Here is a 27149-nt window from a genome sequence, read left to right on the forward strand (position 1 = left end):
GTTCGTCGTGGTTTAGTATGCTGGCGGTCTGCTTTATCACGCTTCCTTGTTTATGTTTTTACGAAGCCGCGGGAGTTGTTTCCACCCTCGCTGAGCACATTGGGCCGCCGCGCTGATTTAAGGGAAATGTAGTTCCAAGACTTCGGTGCAAGCGCGGCGGTGGCTTAACACCCACACCAATTAAAAACTACACTTCCCGTCTACAGTCCATTTTTCCGTGTTGTTAACGGATAACCTGGGCTCGGGCGGACTGCAACAACTCTTTAGCTCCATGTAAACAGCTGCTGCGTCGTTGGGCACAAGATACCGGTTCGTTAAGTACATTTTCTACACAAGTGTTTCACAAGCTAGAGATGTTAAAAGCCTGCTAGAGATAAATACATCGATAAAGCACTCCTTATGCTCAGAGGGGTGGTGTTCATAACCAACGTTAGCCTCTAAGTTAAATAGTGAGCTGCGAACAGACCGTTAAACAGCACCGTGTGGTTGATGTTAACAGATGTTTGCTTCCGGTAACGACCGTTGAGGAAACGTTGGCTGTTTTCGTTGTCGGGCAGCAGGAGCTGGCCATATGTGTCAGCTATTGTTGTGGTTTGTCACCGATGGAGGTCGCTGTTTCCATGTGTTTATATATTATTATTATTATTATTATTTGTTTGAATGGTGGATACAAGTATTCAGTCTCAAGTCTCTGAACTAATAACTGGACAGGGCTTAATGCTGAGGTGGTGAAAGAAACAAGATGTAGCCATCCAGCTTAACCTGTTAAATAAAAATCAATTTTATATTTTCTAAAACAACCAGATTTGGCTCATAGTTAATGTAACTTAAGGATCTCTATACATTTGTGGTATAATAAAAAAAAAGTGCTGCTATTTAATGCCTTTGTGGCACTAAACTTATATATCTGTCAAATACACCAGAAGAAAGAAAAGCAAACAGTGTTTATTTGTATAGGACTCTTGAAGTTCATTATTGTATTTCATATCTTGATTATGTACAATAATAAGCTAATTTTGTACTGAGGATTCATGACATCTTGTGGACACATTGCACATCATATTTCTTTCACCACCGAATGCTGTTTCCAGTGTTTAACCTCATTATCTCTTCTAGGTCCCTGTACATTGCTGACAACTGACAGAAATGTCAGAGACATCAAGTGACGCAGAGTCGTCCTGTGGCTGGACCATTATCAGTAATGAGGTATAAATCATTTTCTTGTTCGTAATCCCAGCTATTTTCTGTTGTTGTTGTTGTATTATTATTTTAAGGAGGCAGCAAGGAGAGAGATTTTTACAATCTAAAATAAAACAAGAAACAAAACAAGACGTATACAAACTTATGATATTATGACTGAAATGCCTGTGAAGGAAACTAAAGATATGATTATCATATCGCAAGTTTAGTGAAGTCCAGCATCACATTTATTTAAAATGAGACTCCAGGTTGATTATCTCAAACATCTTCCCATCTTTCAGCAAACTGTGAAACAGTTTGGCAACTTCTTGCCAACTCATTCATGGAACTTTTATATAGCTTTATATAATGAACTGTTCATTTGACTGTATTAATACTTTAAGACACTGTACACTGATGTGACAGCACAGACTGGCAATAAATATTACCACAAAAAAAGATCCCATTAAAAAGGGACAATTCACAATTCCCTAGAATGAACTGCAGAAACTTGTATCCAAAAATATATGCTATTAACCAAAATTCAAGCCATGGTTTTAGTTATAAAGACTATTTTTGCACATAATTATAATTTGTTACAGTTGCTAGTCACGGCTACAAATGGTCTTTCATACAAATACTTACTATACTTACTTATTGATATTTATCAAATGATGCAGTAGTTATGATCTTGAATAAATAGCTATATATTTCTTCCATTATGCTCAGTTTTAATGTGTGCTTATTGTGTATACAGGGTTCAGATATCGAGACCTTGGGATCAGAGGCTGCAGTGGAAGCTGAGCTGTTAGTGCGCCCTCCAGTAAAGGAAGCAAAGCTGCAGGATAATGGTAATACATCTTCATAATAAACTCTTTTTTTCTGCTTGTGTTTAACAATATCAATCAGTACATCAGTAATATTAACTGTTAATTATGTAATTAGTATGGTATTATAAGATTTTCTTTGGTACATCAGGTGTTTATGACAAAAACAAGTGAGAATCCCCTCATGTCATTCATCTGAAAATCACACTGTACCCTAATTCTTTAAAGGTGCTACATTCAAAATGTTGTATATAAATATCTGAATATTGTATACAAAATTGTAATTTTATTAGCTTGCCATTTCAAATTTGGTTAATTATGACCTATTGAATGTTTGTTTTGAAAAGAAATATGAATTATGATCAGAGCTGAAATAATTAGCCAATTATTTACTCAGTTAATAGTCAGAAAATGTATCTGCAACCATCGGGTAACAGATTAATTTGTCGTTTTTTAAAGCCAAAATGTTTTTCAGTTTTTCAAAAGAGGTTATTTGCCAATTAGCCTTGTACGACGTCAAACTGAATATCTTTGTTTTTACTGTAATTTGTCACCTTGGACTCATTTTGCGTTATTTTTCTTTATAGACCAAACTATTAATCAAGAAAGTAATCAACAGGATAATCAATAATGAAAATACTTGACTTTCAGCTCTAATTATGACCGTCATTGCTATTACATATATTTTTGCCGCACAACTAAGTAAAATGTTACTTTGTAATAATAACAATTCACTCATCTTACTTTGAATGGTGTATTCTCAGCTCAGCGTGTTGAAGAGAAGGTTGCTGAGTCACTTGACGAGACTCTGGAAGAACAAACCATAGATGAGACATTGTGTTCTTCAGATGTGAGAACACTATACAAATAACCTTCAGGTGGTCTTTGAGTAATTCAGATGCTGCTCCCTTGCCTCCCAACTTCAGTATATTGTATCTTCAGCAGGCCGGAGACGACACCAAAGGGAAACAGCATGTGGCTCTGTTGTCCTCCAGCGATCACTCGGACATTGTGACTCTTGGAGACTTGAAGGAGGGCGAGCACGTGGAGGCGGCAGCCAATAAAGAGTTTTACCTCGGCACCTCCTGCAGCAGCCAGTATGCCTTCACTGCAACAGAGGCTGGTAGGACTGCAACAACACATACACCTCTACACTGTACTGTCTTAATGCTTTCTTTAGCCTGCTGGTTTCATTCCACAGAAGAGTCAACATGGAGAAATTAGACACATCAACACAAAAACTCTGTTCCTCTGCCTTTTTTCTACATCAACAAAGCAGGTTTGATGTTGAGTAACTGGAAACTTCCACAGAGTCTCTTGAACTTAGGCTGCCATCTGAGAAGTCAGCTCACTGGAGGCCGCTCTTTTCCAGGTGGCCTGATTGAAACTAGAGTGAATCTAATTTGATGTTAAGCTTGCTCAGCAAGGCACAGAACTAATCCTTATTCGTTTCTGACAACAATACACACACCGTTTAATGATGTGAGCTTCTTTAAAAAAGCATGATAATCCACATATAGAAACAATTATGTTTTTCCATATGTGTGCATGTGTGGGTCTTTTTAGATCGGTCTACTTTATAGTAGTAGTGTAATTAATATACTAAATGAAGTGATATTAGAATTGTAGTGAAATTCAGTCAGTTTAAGAACTATAAACAGATAATATGCCGCCACAACCCATGACTCTTAACATCTGTGTGCATGAGCAGATTTAAGGTGTGATTCCAGAAAATATATCCAACATAGGGAAATTTCTATAGTTTCTATAATGTCTATAGCTTGACTGTTTCCAGAAGGATAGGAAAGTGATACAACACATATAGTACGGGATATCATGCCCTATCGCACTACCTGAAGACTCCTCCATTCACACCTTTTCAGGCATATGACTTATGGTGAGGTATGTGAGAGTCCGTCGCCTTGGTCATCCATCAGTTCAATAGCCGCTCTTACCCGTGCCCAGCGGTGCAGTGGGGCTACCAGGTGTTGTTCCTTGTTCCTCTCCTTCAGTGAACACAAGTTAGACATAACATTTCGTTCACTTTCAGTCGATTCACTTGGTACAACACGTATAGTATAGTATAGTAGGGGCATATATTCACACCCTGTAGAGCAACCACAAACTCCTGCACTCTAGTGCATCATAGACCCAGCTAAAGGGACACCCCGTCAAAGCCAACCTGACAGGTAGATATAGTTAGTAGATATTGCTAACTATTGTTTCGTCTATAACATATTTGACCGACTCTGACCCAGCAGCTCCTGAACTAACATCATCCATAACAGAGCACTGAAATGGGAGTTTATTTTGGTCCGGACACCACCGCTGGAATGCTGGCCATGTAAGCATATAGGCTTTGAGTGGACGATGCCCTCGTACTCTGGATCGCTGCCACCACAGTTGTGGCGAACTTATAACTATTAAATTGGCACCACCGTGATCATGGACGCCATCCCACCGCCTACTAGCTGCAAAAATCTCAGAAAACGGAGAGCAGAGGCAGTTGTGCCGCTGCTCTCTGTCATCAGAGCCCAATCGTGTAGAGAGGCTAACACTCTAACACTAGTCTCCTAGAGGGATCCATTGCACCTCGACACATTTGGTAAATGTGCAGGGAGTTTGTGACAAACAGCATCACCAGATACTCGTAGGCTGTGGCTTTGAATGCAAATCTGCCTGTGGTGCACATGTGCTGCCAACCCTAGAAGTTAATATCACACTGGTTTCCCCGACAACAAGTCAATGGGATTTTTCCATAGGATTTTGTTTAGCAAGATAATCTTCACAAATTAATACCACTTTTTTTGTTTTAAGCCTGAATGCAATGGATGCCGTAAATAGCTAACGTTTTAAACAAACTACGCCATAGTCGCATATCTTCACGTCACCTCTAAGCCAAACTAGTTTTCTCTCCTCATTTAGCCAGTTGTTAGTAGAGCGCTTTTCTAGTCTTCTGACCACTCAAAGCACTTTAACACTACATTTCATTATTCGTAAGTTACCATGCGTCTTGCCCAAGGACACATCAACATGGACTAGCGGAGCTGGGGATCGAACCGCTGATCCTTTGATTGGAGGACAACCCTCCGCTACCACTGAGCCAGTCGCTCCATTTAACCGCAGCTGCCTTATTTAACAGCTTCAACATTCACGAGATGGGTATCTATTGATGTATTTTATATTGTCAAACAAAGCGTTAAAGTGAATCAACTGAAAGGGAACAATTGTTTCTTCATTTTTGTTTTACATTAGTATTAACACATATCTTGTTTTTGCCGTCCTCTATTGAAAAAGGTGGTTTGACATTTTGGGAAGTATGCTATATTTGTGTTTCCCTCTTTTTGTGTTAATTTATTTCTAGCAAATCACTGGGGCCATAACTTTGTGTATTTTACCTTTTTAGTTTTCCAAGTTCAGCAGACTCCAGTGACAAACTCGAGCAGCAGTGAGGACGAGGCAGGACGAAGCACCAGCACTGTGGTCCGAAGACGAAGGTTGAGGAAGAATACCACAACCATCGTCACAGAGCCTGAGGAGGAGGTGCTGGAGTCTCGCCACAGTGAGGAGGAGGAGGAGGAGGGGGTTATAGAACAGCAGTGGCAGCAGGGGGAGGAGGAGGCAGAAGTTAGAAGTCTGGATTTCCGAATGCAAGGCCAGGGCAGCAGCATCCTCAACAGCTGTATCCTGATCGCCCTCATCATCGCCATCAGTATGGGCTGTGGCCACTTCTATGGTAAGAAGGTCACTACGGAACTGAATGATTTTAATGACGTTATCGTAAACATAGATACAATCATTTCACAGACCTTAAAATGTACTTATCTTTTTTTTTTGCCAGAAGATTAACAATATAGCACCATCATCACCTGTGACCGATCAAATAATCCCACTGGTTTTCAAAGGAATTGATCTGGTTTTGCTTCATGGCCCTCGTCTTTCAGATGTGACGTTGTGCTTGTTTTGTTGATTTTTCAGACTTATCAGTCTCCTCTTGCAGATTTATACATGTCGGTTTCTTTTCCCACAGCTTAGTTTACTTTAGGACCAAGTGCAAGAGATATCTCAGCGGTTCTTATCTCTGGTGGCAACTACAGTTCTTATGTGAAATATAAACCGTTTGTCCCTCTTTTGTTCCTCATAACTGTCTTTTGAGTTTTTTAGACCACTACAAACTGTGATGTAGACATGCTTCCTATTGTTAAAGAAATATGTAATATCCAAATTGTTTGTGTTACAGGTACAGTCCAGATTCAAGAAAGACAGACGACTGTAAATAAAATCAGACTGAATGAACTTAATGTTGCGAGGGATCTGATTCAACGACATGATGGAGAACAAGCTTTTATAAAAGAGGTAAGTGATAACAAAGGTCACAACCTAAACAACAATAACGTACATTCCAATAATCATTTCCTCATTCTGGTCCACGCTTTTGAACTTTGTGAGGTCTGTCATGCATAAATCTGACCCCTAACCCTAATTTGTAGTTTCTTTATTCTTTTAAATGCTTGTTCAACCAAACAGTCACATAATACATCAATAAAAATGTTCTTGCATCATTTTTAATTGATACTCTCTCCGAAAGGTGTTTGTTCAACTCTGGTTATACTTGAGGTTGTAGTTTGTAGTATTGTATTAGATAACATTACATTGTAAGGTCATTATTATATCTTGTTTGCTATGTGTGTCCATCAAATAATACTTGAAAACAACTTTAAACATAATGCAGTCAAATGCAGTCAAATTTTATTTTGTTGTTCATCTACTTATTCGGGTGCCAGATAATTCACATATTCAGTGAGCATTCTGATCCCCTTCAACAATCGTGACCCATATATTGACAACTTGAATGGACCATGACTTGTCTTCCTTTTACCACTCAGGTCCAGAGGGATGAGTTTGGTTTGGATGACCCGGAGGAGCAAAAAGGGATTTCTTTGCTCACAGAAGTGATTGAGAAGATAAAGAAAGAGAACCTGGAGCTCAACATCAAACAGGAGCATATTCAGGTAACTTGTGAACTTCTCTGGTAACATAATGAGGAAATGTTATGAGTTACAAATCAAAACTGAAGCACAAACTCATTTCATTTGTCCTCTTGCATTTTTGTTTTACTGCTCAAATGCTGAATGAGTTAAATTAAATAATCATGACTCGTATTAACACCACTTTAAAAAAAACATACATTTCCCTCTTTTGTTTGTTTGTTGTTTTCCTTCTTTTTCCATGAAGGCCCAGAGAGATGACCTGGAACTGCTGCTGAAACAGAAGACTGAGGAGAGGACACACATTGTGTCTCAGCAGCAGGAGCTGGCAGCTGAGAATCAGCTGCTGAAAACCTCCCTAGAACGTGAAGAAAAGTCCCTTTCCACCCTACAGCAGCAGCTGAGAAACCTGCGCTCAAAGATTAGAGATTGGGAGGCGATGGGAGCTGGTACCGACTCGCTGCTGTCAGAAATACAGAGGCTGAAAGACCAGCTGGAGGAGGAGAAACGGCTGATTGAAAGCTTCCACAGCCAGAGGGAAGACATGGTGGCTGAAGCACAGACGCTGAATAATAAACTTGACAAGGAGAGAGCGATTACAGGTGAGCTGAGGAGAGAGTTAAATGTGCTGAGAAATGACATCCACGAAGCTGGAAAAGAAGCTGGTTCAGAGGCAGAAGAGCTCCAATCACGACTGATGGAGCTGGAGAAGAGGCTGAGCTTTGAGCAGCAGCGCTCGGACCTGTGGGAGAAGCTGTATGTGGAAACCAAGGAAGACCGAGCTAAAGGAGACACAGAGTCCAAAGTGAAAATAACAAATGAGGGCATGGCAGGGAAAGTGAAACAGACATTTGATGCTGTGAAGAACTCCACGAAGGAGTTTGTCCATCATCACAAAGAGCAGATAAAGAAAGCGAAGGAAGCTGTGAAGGAGAACCTGAGGAAGTTTTCAGATTCTGTCAAATTAACTTTCCGACACTTCAAGGATTCAGCTTCGACCTTCATCAACAAAGCCAGTGGGTTTAATGATAAGGGACGTGGGGAGAAGAACACAAAAGAGTCGTGGAGCCACAGATTCCACAAACCTCCTCACAGAAACCAACGCAAAGCTGACGATTCCTTCCACAGCAACCACAACACTCGTAAGTCAGGGGATAAATTTCACGAAGGTCAAGACGCCCACGAGACCAACTTGAAAGGATGCTCCGGCGTTTTCGACTGCGTGTATCAGGAGTCCATGAATCACTTCGACAAAGCCATGGAGCCAATCGGAGCGGATGAATTTTACCAGCTGCTGGAAAGCTACGTGCACCAAGAAGTCGACCACTTCCACCACTGGAAAGAGCTGGAGGTGTTCATCAACAGCTTCTTCCACAACGGCGTGTTCATCCACGACCAGATGCTGTTCACAGACTTTTTCAGCGTTGTGGAAAACTATCTGACTGAAATTCACGAGTCTGAGTATCACGGCCTCGATGGGGTCGTATTCAGAGATCTTGATGACTTCTTCCACCGGCACTTCTTTGGAGAGGCTGAGAGAAGAAACTATGTCCCAACGTAAGTTAAAAAGTACTGTCGTAGTATATACGTAAGAATCTACGTAAATTATGCTGAAGTTACCAGCTTTAGAGTTATCCTTTACCTTGGAGCTTTTGAATCCTTTATTAATAATTTATACTAATAATAAGAGTTTTTCTGCAATTAAAATATAAATTTCATGACCTCGATGAGTCCCAACTGGCCGACTCTGTGTCGGCTTTGGCTTTGAAGGTTCAGAGCTGATTTAAAACCAGTATGTATGTGTTTCATCACAGTACATTCATAACATTTAGTTTACAATACCTGTTTCAAAGCCAGCCTCAGCTAGAGAGTCTTTTTATTCAGCAGAAATGTGACAAAAACACAATTCTACATATATAGATTAATCATGTTTCCACTGACGAATGCATATTTACAAGGGTCAAAACGGTGCTTTTCTTTCAAGGATATTATTATATTTTCCTTCAAACGTGTACTTCATTACATACTTAAATCAATGAAACTGCAGGAAACTCCAAAGCTAAGCAAAGTGGTGGGTTTGATCCATTGCTAAGCACAACAGAATGTTTTGTTAATGAGCTCAATATGTGATTGTCAGGTGGCCGGTTTGTTTAATTAAATATGAAATCTAATATTCATCAACACTCAGGAGTGCCACAAAAATAGATTCTTATTATCTCACCCGATATCAATTAATGCTTTGAACAAATCAATATATACTGTATATATTGCTGCAGGTGCATGGAGTACAGCTGACTGGAGCAGGTGTTTACTTCCTCTTAACTTCTCTCAGATTTAGGAGCTACTTTTAATTGCTTCTGAGACCAAACACTTTTCTTTAAACGAGTAACTTAGGTGTTTTTTAACCTGGACCCTATTTCCCATGCTTGTGTGTTTTTAAGTGACTAACTGGGACGACACATTTTTTAAATTTGGTCCAGTATTGAGCGACAGTGCAGTAAACGGGCTGCAGTGTCTTCATTCTGGGTCATTCCTCACCATCATTGTACGTCCACTACAAGCGTATGTGACCCAGATTGTTATTATAAGTGTTTGACAACATTATGGAAAGAACCCTACAGAGATATAAAACCTTTTTCTTACCGTTCACTTTTTATTTGTTATTGTGTCATGCGACTTGTTGCCAGAAGACAACGGTGGAGAGAGGAGTGGTACAGATAAACATTTAATTTCTCTGTCGGGTCCTTTCCATAATGTTGTCAGACACTTATAAGAGGAGTTGCCCCAGGTAATAACTTGCTGCTGCGTTATTCTTTAATACTGGACCAATTAACATAATAGTTGTCCCCATTAGTGCCTTCGACACACAAACATGGAAAAATATGCTCCAGGTTGAAAAGTTACCTTTTTTAAATGAAGGTGTTTGGTCTAAATAGCAAAGCCGAAGGTATCCTTTAAGTTATTGCTGATATGTCCCTTATTTTTACATCCTTCTCCTAACTTAGCCAGTTGTTGTTGTATTTTAGTTTTTTTAAATACCCGTTTTCTTCAATTATCATGCTGCAGGTTGTACATAAATGAGTACATAAAGGCCCTGTATGTTTTGTGTTCTGACCACACAGTGGGCCGTTTGAAAGACCAGACACGGACCGTAAGGAGTCGAGGGCGAAGCATCAACAGCGAAAGCAGCAGAGAGCCAGATCTCGACCACACAGTGAACGCAAAAGGAGCCGATCAGGAAGAAACGCAGACAGACACATGGCTGACGTCAAAATAGAACTGGGTCCGATGCCTTTTGATCCCAAATACTAAAAACATCTCAACTGGTTTCACATTATGTTTGCAAATTCTGTTTTGGGTTGTGTTTAGAAGCAAAGTCTCGTGTAAGTTTGCACAATGTTAACGTTTTAATGCTACTGAATGTCCTTGAGCTGTTTTGTTTTTAGTGAAGTAATCGTTATGTTTGAGTGAAAGATGTGGCATATCTGATTCACACGTTTCATAGATAAAACTCACTGTAAATTGGGGACCTGATGATTTATTTCTTAAACGCCATTGAAATCCATCTTCAACCACTGCACTTTAAAAAATACACATGAAATTATTGAGCATAGAAATGTTGATTGGGATTGGGACATGCCACATTGTTGGATGTTTTTGTCTATAGCCATGTAGTGAGTGTGTGAAGTGATTTTAATTTTCTCTGAGGTAATATGCAGTTTTCTAACATTCCACCTTATGCCAGTTTTATTTGTTTTTCTATTTACAAGTGTTGGCAAAAAATGACAGGAAGAAATGATGTCACCAAATTTAGTTGTGAAGATAAATACAGTTGGTGTTACACATTTGACTCATCTGACAATTGGTATTTCAAAATAACGGAGTTATTACAATATTTATTACAGTAGAAAATCCATACCAAGTGACATTCTCATTTAGGACAGAAACTTGCCATTGCTCCTGTGTTTGTCAGTGCCTTTCATAAATAAAGATGCTTCCTCCAACTCTTCCCTCTGGAAAGTGAGTATGAAATATCTCTGCTGTCCTCACAAACTTATTTCCTTGCAGAAATACGGAGATATCCTACAACAAAAAAAACACATACAAATCACACATTTTGACAAATATATATATATAAATATAAATCACATATATAATTTGTGAATATCTTACCTTCTCCAAAACATCAAACAAAACCAGATGGGTCGGTAGAAAAGATTTGTATGGAAATGAAGTTCTGAGCCAGTGGAGAGGATCGTCGTAGAACCTGTCGGCTTCATCAACGTAGCCCTCTTCTCCAAGATCTGGAGGACATTCGAGAAACCTCATCTTCATCGGGCAGTGGACATGGCTACAAACGGAGTACAGTCAGATGCTGCATGTCGTACATCACGAAGTAAGAAGTTATTGTAGTCGACACAAACATATACTCAAAGGGACTGTAGCCTTATTTATTTAATCTTTCGTCATATTTTCTAAAATCAATCTATTCATTTTGTTTGTAGGCAATGTTCTTATACAGCTGCTTTTATTAAAGAAAACAATCACTTCTACATTAATAAATGTAACATACTTCTTTTCTTTATTTAAAAAGGGTTAACATGTTTCTGTTCCACACAGAAAGGTGAAATTGTGGGTTCTAAAATATTGTAAAGCTTTATTTGGAAAATTCAGAACTAGAGCATTGATCTTGAGAATTTAAAAAAGATTGCGTTTAGTCCTAACCTATAATAGGGAGTTGAGTGGCATGGCATGAGGAAGAGGACATCTGGCTGCGGAGGGGTGGAGGTGCTGCTGACGTCACACAGGGTCTGGAGGTAGCCCATGACGACCAGAGGGCCTCTCTGGTGGACCAGGCCGGTGTACAGCGCTGCAACCAGGTTGCTCACTAACAGGATGAATGCAGCAGTTCGTCGCCACGTTTTCAAATTAGCCAAAGAAATCCCTGCAGTAGAAGAAGCATTAAAAGACACATCTGGCAGTTCATTGACACAAATATATTTTACGTGTGACATTACAACTTACCACAGAAGATCATACAGAAAGGCAGCACCGGATAGATGAATCTGAACTCCTTGTGAGGAAGCAAACTGAAGGAAAGGATTCAAACATGTCAGTAAGCGGTCAAGGTTTGGTTTTAAAGGCGCCCTGTGGAGTTGTTAATGACAAGTAACACAAACAATACTTTTCTGAATGGGTTAATGGGTGGCAGCAACATACCAACAACCACAGCAACGTGCCAACAAAGGCAGTTAAGTTGACTGCCTTTGTTGTTTCAAAATGAAACTAAAAAACTAAAAGAAATCATGTTTCCAAATGCTTAATCAAGATGTTTGTTAGATGTACAGTAAATACAACTTTGTTTACAACTAAACTCTACATGGCACCTTGAAGAACAACATTAAATTACGAATCCTTCACGATTACTCCAACTTACAAACTTAAGAATAAAAGCTATTCATGAACTTTCTTTTGACTTAAGAAAAGCCAGCACCTTCTGAAAAATGTTTTTTTAATGACTATGATCAAGATGAATCATGTGTTATATCTGAAGCAACACAAGTAATTCAGAATACTATTTGCTGCTGCTTTCTTGTAAGCCGTCTGCAGACACACATTTGATGTTACACTACTTACCACCTATTATCTTATCGGATATATATCTATATATATATATATATATATATAGATATATAGATATATATATTGAACACATTTATTGCCACTGGAGATATTTTTTAAATTACACAAACAAATCCAACTGAACAAACTTTTTTTCTTCTGCAGAATAACATCTCACTGAAAAAATGAGGATGACATTTGAGAAAGAATGAAAGATGCCATCTGTGGGATGAATCCTTGTTTCTGATTGGCTATTCTTACTCTGAGCCTACATGTGATTAATCATGTGATCCCACTCCAACGCTTCACTGTAATGAGTGAGTCACTCTTGGCTCTGTAGAGCATTCGTAAGTGTAATTCTATGAGGTTTGATAAATACGGGCTCATGAATGTGAACAACAGACATTTTACCTGTAAACTCCGATTGTCCAGACGACCACTGCCAACAGGATTGTGTATCTTTTGTAGGCGATGCTGCACCCATGAAGGAAGAGCGGAAAGTGAGGGCCAATCACAACTGCAAACCCCTGAGTGAAGTACCAGTGCCAGGGATGAGAGCCGTAGAAGTCTGCTACACTATGGAAGACGTTAAACTTCAGGAAGTTGAACTGCACCATGGTCCACTGAGAAACAGAGAGAGCAGCTGTTACATGTGCATGTTTGTTTGAATAAGCAGATGTTATTGTAATAAAAAAAATCACATGATGGATATTTTAGGTTTCACCTTTTCATAAAATATACAGTCGATCACTGTTGAAATCACGACAGCCAAAGCTCTGGAAAAGAGAGGAAAAAAAGATTATGCAATGAAGACGTGAGGATGAAACGGATTCAGTTGACGGGGGATTAAAAGTACAAACCCTATCGGAACTAAGTTGAGAGTGATGAGCTTCAGTTTGTTAGTTTCCAGCCAGAAATGGTACATCACCAGAGGAAACCAGACAATCAGGGCTGTCGGTCGGACGACGACTGCCAAGGCGACCAGGGTTAAATATATTTTGCTGGAAAAACATCAACAATGTGACAGTAAATAATATATTTTAGGGAAGATATGAATACGAGAAATGCGTAACAAGCCCAAGACCTGCTGTGTGTTTGGGATCCAGGCAGTGGAAAGTAAGAAAGTGCCAGACAGGTGATGGTGGTCTCCATGCTGTTGGTCAGAGTCCTGGTGCAGCAGTACCATGAGAACCACGAGCACATATGGCAGAAGAACTAGAGAGCAAAACAAGAAGAGGCTGTAGGACAAGTTGTGTGCGTTCGGCGGCTAGAGAACGGAGACGGAATGAAACCTCACAGACATGCAGCTCTGTTTCACGAATGATCTGCAGTGACTCACACATTATTACAGCTGAAATCCTTACCGTCCATTTTGCAACGTCACAACCTTCCAACCTTCGGATGAGGAAGAAGAATTTTACATCGGCAAACGCAGCGAATAGTGCTTGAATTATTCGTGGAAGCCATATCTGTAGAACAAAACAGACCAGGATTAGTGAAGCAAAGTGACTACAGGACATGTATTTGGTCATAGACATGCCGATGTAAAGGTTGTTTTTCCACCGGCACTCAAGATCTCAAAGAAAATATGTGAACTTGCCAGGAGATGGACTGAGTCGTAGTTTATGAAGTATAATAACTTGTATATGAATGCAAAGAAGAGTGGATAGGTGAATCCTCTTAGTCCTTCCTTCCATTCCCAGGTCACATACCCATAAGTCACACTGTTAAGGTTAGAATAAGAATACAAAATACAGGCATCCAATCTGAGGTGTTTCTTTACATGTGATTTCTGACTGATTATAGTTAAAAAAACTAATTCTGATTGATCCAACATAGCTAAATCATGCTTTCTATATGGCAGTGATGTGAAAAGTAAAGCAATATATCTGCTTTCTGTCCCTGATGTACAGAAAGCTTTAGTGCTTTATGCTCCAGCCACTTGGAATTGACTGCAGAAAAACTGCCGGAATTCAGTTTTAATTTCTTTGGTACGTGACTCCTGTGATACGTTTCTCTGGTCTTAGCTTATTCTAGCCTTCTTCACATTGTTATCATCTTTTGTATTGTTTTATCCGTTGCCGGATTTTATTTAATTATGCTTGTCTGCACTTTTGCACAGTCATGATGGTCAGGTCTCCTTTAAGGCATGAGAGAATGTGTGTTGTGAAAAGCAGGTCTGGAGACAGAGCTGCATCAGAGCATATATATATATATATATATATATATATATATATATATATATATATATATATAAATTCATATGTGAGGCCTTAGCATTATCTGCAGCAGAACCCTGGACTCTCTACTGGCAACTATTGTTTGTCTGAGTGAAGTTTAAGACGGTTAAGTTAAAATGATGAACATTGTGTTAATTCTAGTGTAGCCAGATATTTGCTCTCGGTGTATTGAATTCTGTGTGTAGTGATAATAAATGGTACATATTTTATCTTTAGATAAAATCAGCCTCACCTGCCCTCCCACCTGTTCCATGTCTACAATAAATCACAGTAGAAGTGGACTCTTCCGTGGGGTCATTGAACCGACTGTGTTGATCACAGTACCTTGTAATCAGCATACCCCTCATACATTCCTGATAGATGGTTCTTAAATAATAATTATGATCCACAACTGCCCAGTCACATAGTTTCAGATGACAATGTCAAAGGATATTCGAAGACCATACGATGGGACACCTCCAGAGACTGCCAGTACTCATCAGGGACGAAGCTGGTTTGAACCAGGAAGCAGTTGATGACCCTGAATGCCACAGAAAACACAACAACTCTGGTTCTCAGCTCACCTGCGGAGTTCAAGAGGAATCACTTCATATTAGTAGTATTACTGGTGTACTTTCATCACAGGATGCAGTTGTTTGGTCTACTACTGTATTTTAAATATCACATACAGAGAACCCACCGTCATTAAGAGGACTTTCATCTTCCTTTGAGTACAGTTGGGATTTCCGTTTCCTCAGTTTCACATCTTCGACTTTATTTCCAAATGTAAGACGTGTTCGGATGTTCTCCATCAGGACATTGTGTCTCGGCTTGTTGCCTGCCAACACAGTAAACCTGTCAGGACTATGTACAAGTATCATCTGTCAGGACTATGTACCAGTATCACCTGTCAGGACTATGTACCAGTATCACCTGTCAGGACTATGTACCAGTATCACCTGTCAGGACTATGTACCAGTATGATCTGTCAGGACTATGTACAAGTATCACCTGAAGGGACTATGTACCAGTATCATCTGTCAGGACTATGTACAAGTATCACCTGAAGGGACTATGTACCAGTATCACCTGTCAGGACTATGTACCAGTATCATCTGTCAGGACTATGTACAAGTATCACCTGAAGGGACTATGTACCAGTATCATCTGTCAGGACTATGTACAAGTATCACCTGAAGGGACTATGTACCAGTATCATCTGTCAGGACTATGTACCAGTATCACCTGAAGGGACTATGTACCAGTATCACCTGCGTGGACTCTAAAAAAAACACATCAGCTTTATTATATTAAATTAGCGTCAGATACAGTAGTTGGTCGCGTGTTACGTTTGAACAGCCTTCACAATAGTTGAGTGTATTTAGCCAAAAGTATTCAACTTTACATCTGAACGACAAGTAATGTATATCAACCTGGACTTTACTTCGCACAGAGTGAGCTGTGCTCAAGTTTTGGCTGCACTTCCGCACTCACACTTACTTCCGGCGGAGCGTTGTTTCCTACCTTCAAAGTAAAAGGTCGGAGCTACTAACGTTCGACATGTATAACTTGTCTACTACTGTGCACATACATATATCAGTACTAAAGTAAATGTTGAATGGGATGAACAAAAAAATGTTGACAGGTGTGGAACAAGTAGGGTCGTAACAAACCGCCTAAAAAATATGAATAAAACGATCTAACGCAGGTTACTGATTACTCCGCCAGGTGGCGGACTGCAGCTTTTGCAGTTCTGCCAAAAAAGTAGAAGAAGACCGTTTGCCTGTGACACTACACAGACGCCTCCTTGGGTGCATGTTGTCGTTTCGCGTATCTTGACCTCTGCGCCTCTTTGCCTGTCTGTGTTTGAGAATTGCAGAAACTGCGAATAAACCGCTTCTTCGGTGAGTTAAGACTGCTTGATAATCGCCTGTACAGCAGCGCCATTGTCACGTTTGAGTTGTTTACAGTAACACTAAATGATCAGGAAATTGTCAAGTTATCAGACGCAGTGTTGACATATCCGGTCTGGGCTTTTCAAATTAAGATACGTTTAAACGTCTTTCATTCACTGGAAATAGTTTTATTGTCAAGGAAAAGATGTCTTTTTGTATTGCTGAATGGTTTATATTACCATAAAAACATAACGTGCTGGCAGTCTAATATTGAGTAAACTTGTTTGATTACAGCTTCTATTCTAGAGCAACACATACTTAATCAGTACACCTTTCAACATTTGGATACAGTAAGATTATACTGCTAATTTGCCTTGTTCCAAATTCATCAAATAAATACAGATCCTCATTCAGCTTGTATAGGATATACACAGGTGTAGATTCCTAATAATGCAGGTGAAGGGCCATTGTTCCTACTTGTAAGAACATGTAACTTTCAACAGAGCAAAGGAGATACAAAATGATGAAAGATGATTTTTTTTTTTTTTTTACAAAAATGAACAAGTCATAGTGCCTAGATAAAGTGTCTTGGATAACACCACTTTGCTCTTCTTTCAGGATCGTCTTGAGTCTCAACATTTCATCTCTTACGATCGCATATTAAAAGAAGCCATGTTTCGACGGAGAGTGCCCTTCACACAGATCACCTTAGCCATAGTGCTTGGAGTCGGGAGTGGTGTTTATATTTACAGACCTTATTTTGAACCGGTGCTGAAGACCTCAGATCAACAAAACCAGGATGTGCTAAAGAAACAAAATGAAACGGACTGAAATGATTCATCGATCCCAGGAAATGCGTGATATTCAGATGCCAGAAGAAAACATCAGAGGCTGCTGGACTATCAGAACTGAACCGTACCAAAGGAAAGGCCAGCATGGATGAGTGCATGGTTGCTTGGGGTTCTTTGTATGATTTCTAATGTACAAAATAAAGTATTTAATTTGACACCCTGAATTGTGTTTAAAAAGGACATGTGTCAAAGTTGAATTATACATCTGTTTTCATTTCCAAAGCTTACAAAGGGTAGTCGTTTTAAACCCATTTCATGAGTCCTCTTGCCTACTTTAATGTTGTATACAAAATGTAATGTATTAATTAAACAGATACATGTCGTTGCATATTGGCTTTGAAAAAACAAAAGAAAAGCATAATTCAGATCGCACCTAGTCTAATCATCAAACATGACTAAAGGTACTGTGAATTGGCCACTAGAGTCTGAACATAGTTTACGTTTTCTTCTACAACATGAAATGCATTAATTTTTGGAGAAATGTGATGCTGTGCAGTATTTTTTATTACAGCATAAATATATTTCATCTGACAAGTGAGAGAAGTATTCACATACTTTATTTAAGTGAAAGTACCATTTCAACAATGCAATACTTGAGCAAATGCAGCCTACTAAGGTAGATATGTAACCAAGTATGTACACTTACTTAATTCAAGTAAGTGCTTAAACACAGTTTGAGGTACTTTTAGCAGTAAAAAGTACATTGTTTGTCTCAAATGTAGTGGAGTAGAAGTAGCCTAGACAATGTGTTAATACTCACATATTGTCTAGGCTACTTCTACTCCAATACATTTGAGGCAAATAATGTACTTTTTACTGCTACATTTATTTGACAGCTTTACTTGTTATTTTGCAGATTTAGAGTATTATCACAAAATATTAAGCAACTAATAAATGATGAAGCATTATTATTTAGGCCGCACATTTTGCCAGCTGCAACATTAAAGTGATGAACACATTAATATTTATAATTCAGTAATATAATATATGATTCGGAAATGGGCCATCCTGCTTAATGAGTACTTGTACTTGTATCCAAGTAGAAGCAGTAGCCTGAGTACCTCGAGCAGCCTCCATGTCCTCTCGTGTCGTTTCCTCCAGTTGGCTCTGACGTGAGGAGGAGCTGTTTCTCAGCCACCACGGAAACTAAAGGGAGGTGTTCAGCGTTAATACAGCTGGTCGCATGTCCACGAAGAGCCGAGACGCGAAGGAGAAAGTAAAGCCATCGTTTATTCATATCTTATTATTATTATTATTAAGTCCTTCTGTACACTGTTTAACAGCAGGACACACAGTGCGCAGCTGCAGCGGCCCGAAGCTGGTGAGTAACGTTTAACACTGTTTTCAGGAAATGTCAGTCGAAATCATCCGTCTGTCGCTTCTCTCAGCAGTTAGCTCGCGTTAGTTGTTAAAGCAGAAGTTTTCTTTTAATTTTAATTATCTGCGTGAGAACCCGACGAACTCGGCTTGTTTAAATTCACCCTCGCAACAAGTTGGGAAACATTTTCTCCACCTGCCTTTTCCTCTTTTCAGAGTCGTTAGCTTCTTCCACACTTGCTCAATAACTGTTAAAGACCATCACCACTGTTTACACAAGTTTATTAAGTTCCTACTAGTATCATTAAGTACACACGTGTGTCTGTGTTTGGATCCATATGTTGGCTGCAATATGTCTGACAGGGGAAGCTGGGAAGTTGGCATCTTATTTAAACGCATCAAGTAAAAAAAAAAAAAAAAAAGAGAGAGAAAAAAAAGGGATTATTTCTTACCTAACAACAGGCCTCCAGTGACCGACACACGAGGACCATCTGAGGGTCTTTTTTACTTCGGTTAATCGATTGGAGTGATTGTTAGAGTGAGTTCAATGAGCCCCACGCTGCTGCTGCTCACAACGCCTCATGAGGAAGTTTCATGAAACGGATACCAGCTTTGGCAGCCGAAGTCTTACAGATACTTGGTGCCTGTCTCTAATCATTTGATTTCATTCAGAGTTGTACATCACATGGTGCTACACACTTTCAAGTTTATGGTATGTGCATATCCGGATTTCCCCAAGGAGCTGCCAGGGCCTCGGTGTTGGACAGGGTGGGTCTATCACTTATCCCGGGCCAACTATTAAAGCTGCTGTTAGTTTGCTGGTCTGCATGGGTTGGTAGGACGTGAGAAACAGCTCTGTTAACTCCCATTGAAGGGATTAATTAATGCCAACAGACATTAAGGTAGATTAACGTTCATTTAAACGTGTGCTCATTGGGATTTAAAACATTTCACCAGAGTCAATGTGTCTTTTTATTTACATCTTTTTTAAAAAAAAGATGTGTGTATATATATATATATATATATATATATATATATATATATATATATATATATATATATATATATATATATATATATATTTGAATTTTAGCTTAAGGCCCCTCTGAAAAGTTACAACATTGGATAACACTACAGCTGTTTATGGCCCCTCTTATTGCAGTTTATGATATTCTTTAATTCACTCAACCTTTTTTCAGTGATGTACCCCCTGTTGACATTTTATTTCAGCCAAGTACCCCCTAACCAGCACAAAGCATTTTTGTTAAAAAATAAAATAAAAGTGATACACATCGCTGTGCCATCGGTGTCTGATTGAATATAGAATATATACAATTCAGTTTATGAACTTACACCTATATTTTCTTGAATATTTCTTAAATACCTATTTTCCAAGGATTTTTGGACCCTTTAATTAATGCTAATTTTAAATACTTAAAAAAAACAACTCACGTAGCCCCATTTGATTCACTGGTTAGCATGTAGCTCACCATATTGATGTCACCGTTTCCATAGTAACAGTTTTTTGATTTCCTGATCAGTTCATCCTGTGATATCACAGGGACATAACAGATGTCAGATATCAGTCTATATATAGGAGTGACTTTCACTCGTCTAGTTGGACAGGGTGTAGACCTGTCGGAGGCAGAGGCACCAGGCGCCACCAGCATATCTGGTCCCCGCCCACATATTGAGGTGGCTGCTGGACGGCCGTGCTCAAGTCCGCCTGGACACCCGTGTCTCTGCCGCCTACCCCTCTCTCCTGCTGCAAAACATGTATTTTGGTTTAGGTTAGGATTAGATTAGGTTAAAATGTGATACACAGCGTTGTGCCATCAGTGTCCGATTTAATATAGAATACATCAAATTCAGTTTTATTAAATTATACCTATATTTTCTTGAATATTTCTTAAATACCTATTTTCAAAGGATTTTTGGACCCTTTAACCCGCTGGTAATACAGACTTTCACGGCACATCCCTTCAGGCCTCCCTCAAAGCCACTTCCCCAATACTATCATTACGAAACAACGAACATGCTAGTACTCACAGCAGTCAGTGACAAGCAATGAGTGCCATGCAGTTAGATGGGCAGGCAGACCTGCAGGCAGCCATGCAGGCAGCCATGCAGGCAGCCATGCAGGCAGCCATGCAGGCAGCCATGCAGGCAGACATGCAGGCAGCCATGCAGGCAGCCATGCAGACAGACATGCAGGCAGACATGTCCAAACATTACATTTGGGCAGAATGAAATTATTGAGGGAACACTACCAGCCTTTTTAATAAGTCGATCTGGTTTCAAATGTGATCGATCCGTTAATTACAGTTTCTCTTTCAATAACATTGAAAAATCACTTTCTTCCATAGTTACATTAATTCAGTCACTGCAAACCGCTAAATGAATTAAAAATATCTACTACTGGCTTCAGATAGTCTTCTGTAGCAGCTAGATTGTGTGTAGATATTAGAATGGGTTAGAAAAAGTCACGGTATTTCATAAACGGTTTATAATTTGTAAGTGACTTCAATTTAAATAGAAAAAACACAAAATACATTAGTTCAACCAATTGCAATAATTAAAGATGGTATTGACTATACGTTTTAATATTCCAATATATTAGTGCCACTCCTATCAATTAAGAATGATAAACACACCTTCACACCATCCTGCCAGAGATTGGGACAATGTTGTTCGTGAAAAGTGTGTTGTTCATATTGGGTGGTAGTTTGGAGAAGATTTCTTGTGCTCTCACAGCACTCAGTGTTTTCTTGCCAAACACAACGGAAACATACTCTGCCATCAGAGCTCGCTTCCTTTCCACAGTTGTGATAGGACCGGGACGTGTACTTGGAATTTTTAGCACAGCTTTGCATACCAGACACATTATGCATGATCATTTTGTTTATTGTCATTATAACATTCCCTTGTTTACATTAATGTATACTATTTATTGTTTGTAATTGGAGCTCAATAAGAAGACTTCTGATTTACCTGATAAGTCTGCAAAAATGTGCTGATACAATCTTCATAGTGGCAGTGTGGTTTTGCTTGATTGTGTCACTTATGTGAACTGTTTTCACTGAAACCAAAATCATATACTGACTCCAGTTTTTATGCTGTTTTTTATAATAGTAGTGTCAGTAAAATTTATGACAGAAAAACAAGACAGAACAACAACAAAAGTTAGTGAGAATGACATTTTTTCACAGCAGATGCTTTGACCTGTTACTAATCATATTAATTATGTCTCCATTAATTGTCCCAGTTGCACTCCTGCTATGACGAGTCAAAATGTCTGCTGTCAAAAAGGTCGAGTGAGAACATGCAATTGACTGTTTCTCAGGTACACCAACTAAAACTGACGCAATCTACGTAACCGGAGCTGTTGATTCATGTTTGTAGTAATTTCCGAGATCAACCGTCATTGAAATCAATGTGGTGGACCTTTTGTGGAAGATAAGAGGACAGTGGTGTGATAAAATGTGAGTTTTAAGCTAATTAGTCATCTTGCTCACACAGACATTCATAAATGTGTGAATGTTGTGATCTGAGACACAACATTATACATTTTCGATTTTACACTGTTTACAGCTTCTCAGTGAGTTTCAGTGCAAGTACTTACAATGAACCTGTTGATCACTCATGGTGATACCATATCATACTGGGATTATAATCTTAGCTGTGTGGGTTTGATGGTTGCCTTGCAATACAAAAAAAGATTTGTAAAGCAGATTGTATAAGTTTTATAAAGAGCTTTGCAACAGAGTAAACCATATACCAAAAAACAAATCAAACATTATACCTTTTAAGCTACTTGAGTCAAATTGGGCCCATGAGCAGTAATGTGGACGTTGTAGTTCTGGGGCTCGGTGGGCTTTGCTCACTGTTTATGGCTCCATCGGTGCTTCGTGTGGTTGTTTCCATCTCAGCGAATTTGTCACGGAGCTTGATTTTGCACGAGACCATAATCTGCTTATGACTCCAGAAGAAAAGTTCAGTGAGAGTTACACTGAAAGAATTCCAGACTTGTCTGAAGTCTTTTCTACGCACTGGTCATATGATCTGATGATGATGATGATGATGATCTGCCTTTTTCTTTTGAATGTTTTGACTGGAGTTAATCGACCATGTCAAATGTTTCATTCAGTAAATTTCAGTGTGGTTCTCACTGTGTAAGAAAATACAGTGTGTGCCTCTTCACTTAAGTCTTTAATTTAAATCAATTAAAGATTTACTCCCAAACAACACCCTTTTAATCTGTGGATCAAAAGTACAGCTACTTGCTTGTCATACTGCTAGTGAGTCTACAGACAGAAACTCGAGTGTTGTCTGTGAGAAAAAAAGAGGAATTTAAAATGCTTTCTGTTGTGTCAGCAAGATGAAACGGCTTTTACATTACACACATTAGCCCACAATGCCATCAACTGTACACATCTGAATCTGGAAGTCTTGCATAATATTGTTGCAGTGTAGAGATATATTACATATTTCTCACTCCAGTATTGGCTGTAGGTGAAACTACTCACTATATGAGAGTAATGAAGGGGGACCTGAGCCTGTTTCTTTTCTTACTTTTAACATGTGTGGGAAAATGTATGTTTGACCGTATGTATGCATATTTAATAGATTGCAAGCTAAACCTACATGCCGTTACTGACTCTTTACTGCACGGCCCTATAGATTGCATATGTCTCTCTACATCAGAAAACTAGCAAAGACAGATATGTTTTAGCTTCTTTTTTTAAAGGCTGTTTTCAGTTGAAGCCACTAGTTTATGTAGAGATGATGGCTAGAAGACTACTGTCAGTGTAATTTGCATACTGTTAACTCCACCAGTTGGACTAGTAAAACGACAGACTAAATGCCGAACACAAAGGTGTGGGGCTTGACCTGTGTGGATTACACAGAACCAGATAACCAGACAGAGGGAATCCGTATCTCCATTGTGCATCACCATCAAAGGGGACTTGATTGACATCTCCCTCCCTCTCCTGTTCTGTTTCATTCCTTCCTGACTGGCAGGAAATAAAGATGATATGCCTCCTCCACACAGGTCGAGACCTCATGCAAATACAGTCCCTAGCATGACGTGTGGGCTACCTGCACGTCCCACTACCACTTGTGTGGTCTACACTCAGCTTCCTTGATCTTCACACTATCAGCCTGACGTTTTCTTCCACTGGTTATTCACTAGATAAGATCCATGTTTTGGGACTCCATTTAGCAGGTTTAAGGAGGAAGGAGGGTACGCACATTCTGTGTTTGGTGTTTGTTATCCTGCCTGTGAATCTCTGCTTCAATCGCTGTTTCAAGTCTGTGGTGGGGCATTTAGCCACAACGATGGCCAGAGAACTCGGTCAGTTGATGTCCACCCTCGTCATCACACAACTACAGGTGTGCCTTGCACAGGCGGAAAGGGCATTGGAGCGCAGAAAGCAATGTAACGAGGCTTCTGAAGCCTGGGGTCAGCAGGGTAGGGGCATGGGAGCCCCAGCTCAGTGCTCCAGGAAACTTGGGAGTCTGGGCGCACACTGTTCACAGCACCTTAATTCAGCACCCCATTCCTGGCAACACAGCCGCAGACAGTTGGCGTCAACCCAGAGGTGAACAACCTCCACCTCGCCCACCCCAGTAGGGGCGAGGAGGTGACCAGCTGTTGGGGTATAACTCAATATATGTCTTGGTGCCAAAACAAGACAACTCATTCTGATACAAGACCTAAGGTGATTGAATGTGTATTAGATTAGATTTTACTTTATTCATCCCCAGGGGGAAATTACAATAAATAAATTGTTTTTAGTATTTACATTTTGGATTTATTGCTTTTTCAGAATATTTGTTTGTTGACTGAGTTTTTCTTTTTGTGTGTCTCAGAAATAAGCGCTCACTATGTCTGATGGGGACTATGATTACCTCATCAAATTCCTAGCCCTCGGTGACTCTGGAGTGGGGAAAACAAGCTTCCTCTACCAATACACAGACTCCAAGTTTAACTCCAAGTTCATCACTACAGTTGGAATAGACTTCCGAGAAAAAAGATTGGTAAGTTCAGTCAAGTTTAGATTTCTTTTATTCAATACTTCTGTAAAAGCACACTTGGAGTTTACGCTCTGTACTACTGACATAGCATTTCCTTGTGTGGATGTGTGCTGTAAGCATTTATAGCTTCCTAATTATGGGGCTTAAATGCATTCTCCCACTATTAAGCAACTCTCTTGTAACAAAAGACTACTGATGAATGTTGCAACAGAAATCCGAGTAATGACTAATATGGGTGAACAGCAGGCAGCACCCTCCTTAAAAATAAACACGTCATACCATTGGCAAACAGCAGAACAGTTTTCATGTTTACACAGTATTTTGTCTTTAATGCTTCTGACTTCAAGCTCCAAGAATATAGCGTGTTAACAGTTGTATCAGCTATACTGGAGATTGTCAATCCAGGACAATGTATCATGTGACTAAACATTGACCATCTTTTTATTATAAGTATTTCCATCACTTATGATAAAAAGGATAAAAATACAGCAAGTGAATGCTATATAAGGAAACACTTGGAAAAGTTACACTTACAGATTCGCTTTTATAAATATCAGAACGAGTCGTCATGGTTTAAGCACAATGCGAAATTATAGTGAGTCCTCAAACAATGCAGATCTGTACTTCCTGCCTTTTGGTTGTTAGGATCCATTAAGTGTACAAATTAATTAGTTTTGCTTTTCCTGATCATGAAATTACTTTGAAGTTACATATAATGGGTTGCATACTCCAGTAACACTGTGGCTCCCTGTCCAGTGGTCACAGTCAAACAGCTGAAAGCAACAGCACGCTCCAAGACCTAATGCTATTTGACTTTACACCACTTTTAATCATAAATAGGTTCAATAGCTTCCTGTGCTGACAAAGTATGTACAAAGAAAATATGTGGATAATATTTAAGTGAATAAGATGTTAAAAATATGGAGGGGGGGGGTGATAAATCACCAGATTAATGCTGCTAATCTTTTATTATAAACTCAAATTGGTGGGAACTTAATTGTATCAGGAATGAGCCTTCCAGCTATGCTGCAAATAAAGCTCAATGTTTAACAATTTTAGAAACCACTAAAATCCAGGATTAATAAAAGAGATATAATGCAGGATATTGATTGTCGGGTAATGGACTACAAATACATCATCATGTAAATCATAATTTCCAAAGATTATGACTGCATGTGATCACAGCACCCGGATATCTCAAACACACATTTACATTGGCTGGACATTTAAAGTTAATTTCAGTTTCCTGAAGTCAAATTGCCTTAAACCCATTTTTATTTAGTTATTTTGTGAGATAAAGTACTGTTTTTTGCCACCACACCTTCTGTGAGCTGAACAGTCACCATCAGCACTAGCTAAGTAACCGTATTTAGATAATTAATTTGACTAATAAACAAGACTATCTAGGTGAATGTCGCCAATTATGCGCAGTCATTCCTGTTTTATTTGATCTAATAGAGGCAAATGTGCAAATGCATTAAACTGCTCTCTACTTTACAAATTCCCTCTTTCAACCCGTCTGTAGCAACAAGCCATGTTCCCACAACACGACTGGTACAGATTGAGATGAAATGTTTTTAGGCTTTGTTTTATAGCCGTTTGTAATCCATTGAAGTTGGTGCAGGGAACACTAGTGAGTTTGACCTCACCTGTCTCTCTTTCACTCAGGTATACCAATCAACAAATCCAGATGGATCTCGAGGTCGAGAACAGAAGATCCACATGCAGCTGTGGGACACTGCAGGGCAGGAGAGGTACATGATGAGCGAGCGATTTCTTGCCTTCCTCATATCGGGTGTTTTCTTCTGTTTTCAAACGTGTCTTATTTCGCTAATTATTATTTTTCTCATGAAGTATTTTTTTGTCTGGTGTCAGGTTTCGGAGTTTGACGACCGCGTTCTTCAGAGATGCAATGGGTTTCCTCCTTCTGTTTGACCTCACAAATGAACAAAGTTTCATCAACGTCAGAAACTGGATGAGTATGTCCTCTGATATCTCTCTAAATGTGAACTTTTAGTCAAACTGATGATCCCATAAATGTTATTTTATGTTAGAGAAATTCAAGTGCACAGGACATTTGACAATATTTAGTTCCATCCGGTGAACGATGACAAAACTCTTTGTTCATATAGAGTTGACACTATGTTGTTGTCAGCCAATGTTATACCACTGCTGCTACTGTGCTCAACTTTGTTATGTTTTATGTGAATAC

At 39.3% G+C, this 27149-nt stretch overlaps 4 protein-coding genes across 12 annotated transcripts in view; 3 read left to right on the top strand and 1 right to left on the bottom strand.

Moving 5' to 3' along the window:
* Window positions 1-11003, top strand: ccpg1 (cell cycle progression 1). Of its 4 annotated transcripts, none has more exons than XM_034529456.1 (10): window positions 1-309; window positions 1117-1206; window positions 1937-2030; window positions 2771-2856; window positions 2949-3129; window positions 5413-5742; window positions 6247-6362; window positions 6893-7018; window positions 7242-8551; window positions 10117-11003. In XM_034529456.1, exons 2-10 carry the CDS (start codon window positions 1147-1149, stop codon window positions 10304-10306), a joined length of 2493 nt encoding a protein of 830 aa, XP_034385347.1. In that variant the 5' UTR covers window positions 1-309; window positions 1117-1146; the 3' UTR covers window positions 10307-11003. The 4 variants fall into 4 exon arrangements, with proteins under 4 accessions (XP_034385347.1, XP_034385348.1, XP_034385349.1 ...); XM_034529457.1 differs by having other exon boundaries at window positions 204-309; window positions 2952-3129; XM_034529458.1 differs by lacking the exons at window positions 1-309; window positions 2771-2856 and having other exon boundaries at window positions 1183-1206.
* pigb (phosphatidylinositol glycan anchor biosynthesis, class B) lies at window positions 10791-19484 on the bottom strand. Of its 6 annotated transcripts, none has more exons than XM_034529460.1 (14): window positions 19351-19484; window positions 18643-18727; window positions 15536-15673; window positions 15290-15419; window positions 14217-14334; window positions 13981-14085; window positions 13701-13831; window positions 13477-13617; window positions 13341-13392; window positions 13028-13239; window positions 12020-12084; window positions 11720-11939; window positions 11168-11345; window positions 10791-11077 (listed from the first exon to the last, which is right to left on the bottom strand). In XM_034529460.1, the coding sequence occupies exons 2-14, from the start codon at window positions 18656-18658 to the stop codon at window positions 10964-10966; spliced, it is 1620 nt and encodes a 539-aa protein (XP_034385351.1). In that variant the 5' UTR covers window positions 18659-18727; window positions 19351-19484; the 3' UTR covers window positions 10791-10963. The 6 variants fall into 6 exon arrangements, 5 of the variants coding, with proteins under 5 accessions (XP_034385351.1, XP_034385355.1, XP_034385352.1 ...); XR_004609240.1 differs by having other exon boundaries at window positions 10960-11077; window positions 11168-11298; XM_034529464.1 differs by lacking the exon at window positions 18643-18727.
* LOC117728679 (protein PIGBOS1) lies at window positions 16615-17778 on the top strand. Its single transcript, XM_034529467.1, has 2 exons — window positions 16615-16739; window positions 17349-17778. Exon 2 carries the CDS (start codon window positions 17403-17405, stop codon window positions 17559-17561), a length of 159 nt encoding a protein of 52 aa, XP_034385358.1. The 5' UTR covers window positions 16615-16739; window positions 17349-17402; the 3' UTR covers window positions 17562-17778.
* The window catches only part of rab27a (RAB27A, member RAS oncogene family), an 11361-nt gene continuing 2935 nt past the window's right edge, over window positions 18724-27149 (top strand). Inside the window, exons 1-4 of the mRNA XM_034529466.1 lie at window positions 18724-18902; window positions 24773-24940; window positions 26606-26691; window positions 26813-26916. Of these exons, the coding sequence (XP_034385357.1) occupies window positions 24788-24940; window positions 26606-26691; window positions 26813-26916 (343 nt within the window). The 5' untranslated portion in view covers window positions 18724-18902; window positions 24773-24787. The remainder of the gene's footprint in view (window positions 18903-24772; window positions 24941-26605; window positions 26692-26812; window positions 26917-27149) is intronic.

Source organism: Cyclopterus lumpus, chromosome 3 (genome assembly GCF_009769545.1).
Source record: "Cyclopterus lumpus isolate fCycLum1 chromosome 3, fCycLum1.pri, whole genome shotgun sequence".
In the NCBI taxonomy this organism is placed as follows: domain Eukaryota; kingdom Metazoa; phylum Chordata; class Actinopteri; order Perciformes; family Cyclopteridae; genus Cyclopterus; species Cyclopterus lumpus.

Coding starts and splice junctions, on each gene's coding strand:
- pigb (XM_034529460.1), bottom strand. Junction 12,085..13,027: donor TGGACAATCGGAGTTTACAG/GTAAAATGTCTG, acceptor CCTTTCCTTCAG/TTTGCTTCCTCACAAGGAGT. Junction 11,940..12,019: donor TTTCTGTATGATCTTCTGTG/GTAAGTTGTAAT, acceptor CTTCTACTGCAG/GGATTTCTTTGGCTAATTTG.
- LOC117728679 (XM_034529467.1), top strand. CDS start 17,403: ATGTTTCGACGGAGAGTGCCCTTCACACAGATCACCTTAGCCATAGTG.
- ccpg1 (XM_034529456.1), top strand. CDS start 1,147: ATGTCAGAGACATCAAGTGACGCAGAGTCGTCCTGTGGCTGGACCATT. Junction 2,031..2,770: donor AGCAAAGCTGCAGGATAATG/GTAATACATCTT, acceptor GTGTATTCTCAG/CTCAGCGTGTTGAAGAGAAG. Junction 8,552..10,116: donor AGAAGAAACTATGTCCCAAC/GTAAGTTAAAAA, acceptor CTGACCACACAG/TGGGCCGTTTGAAAGACCAG.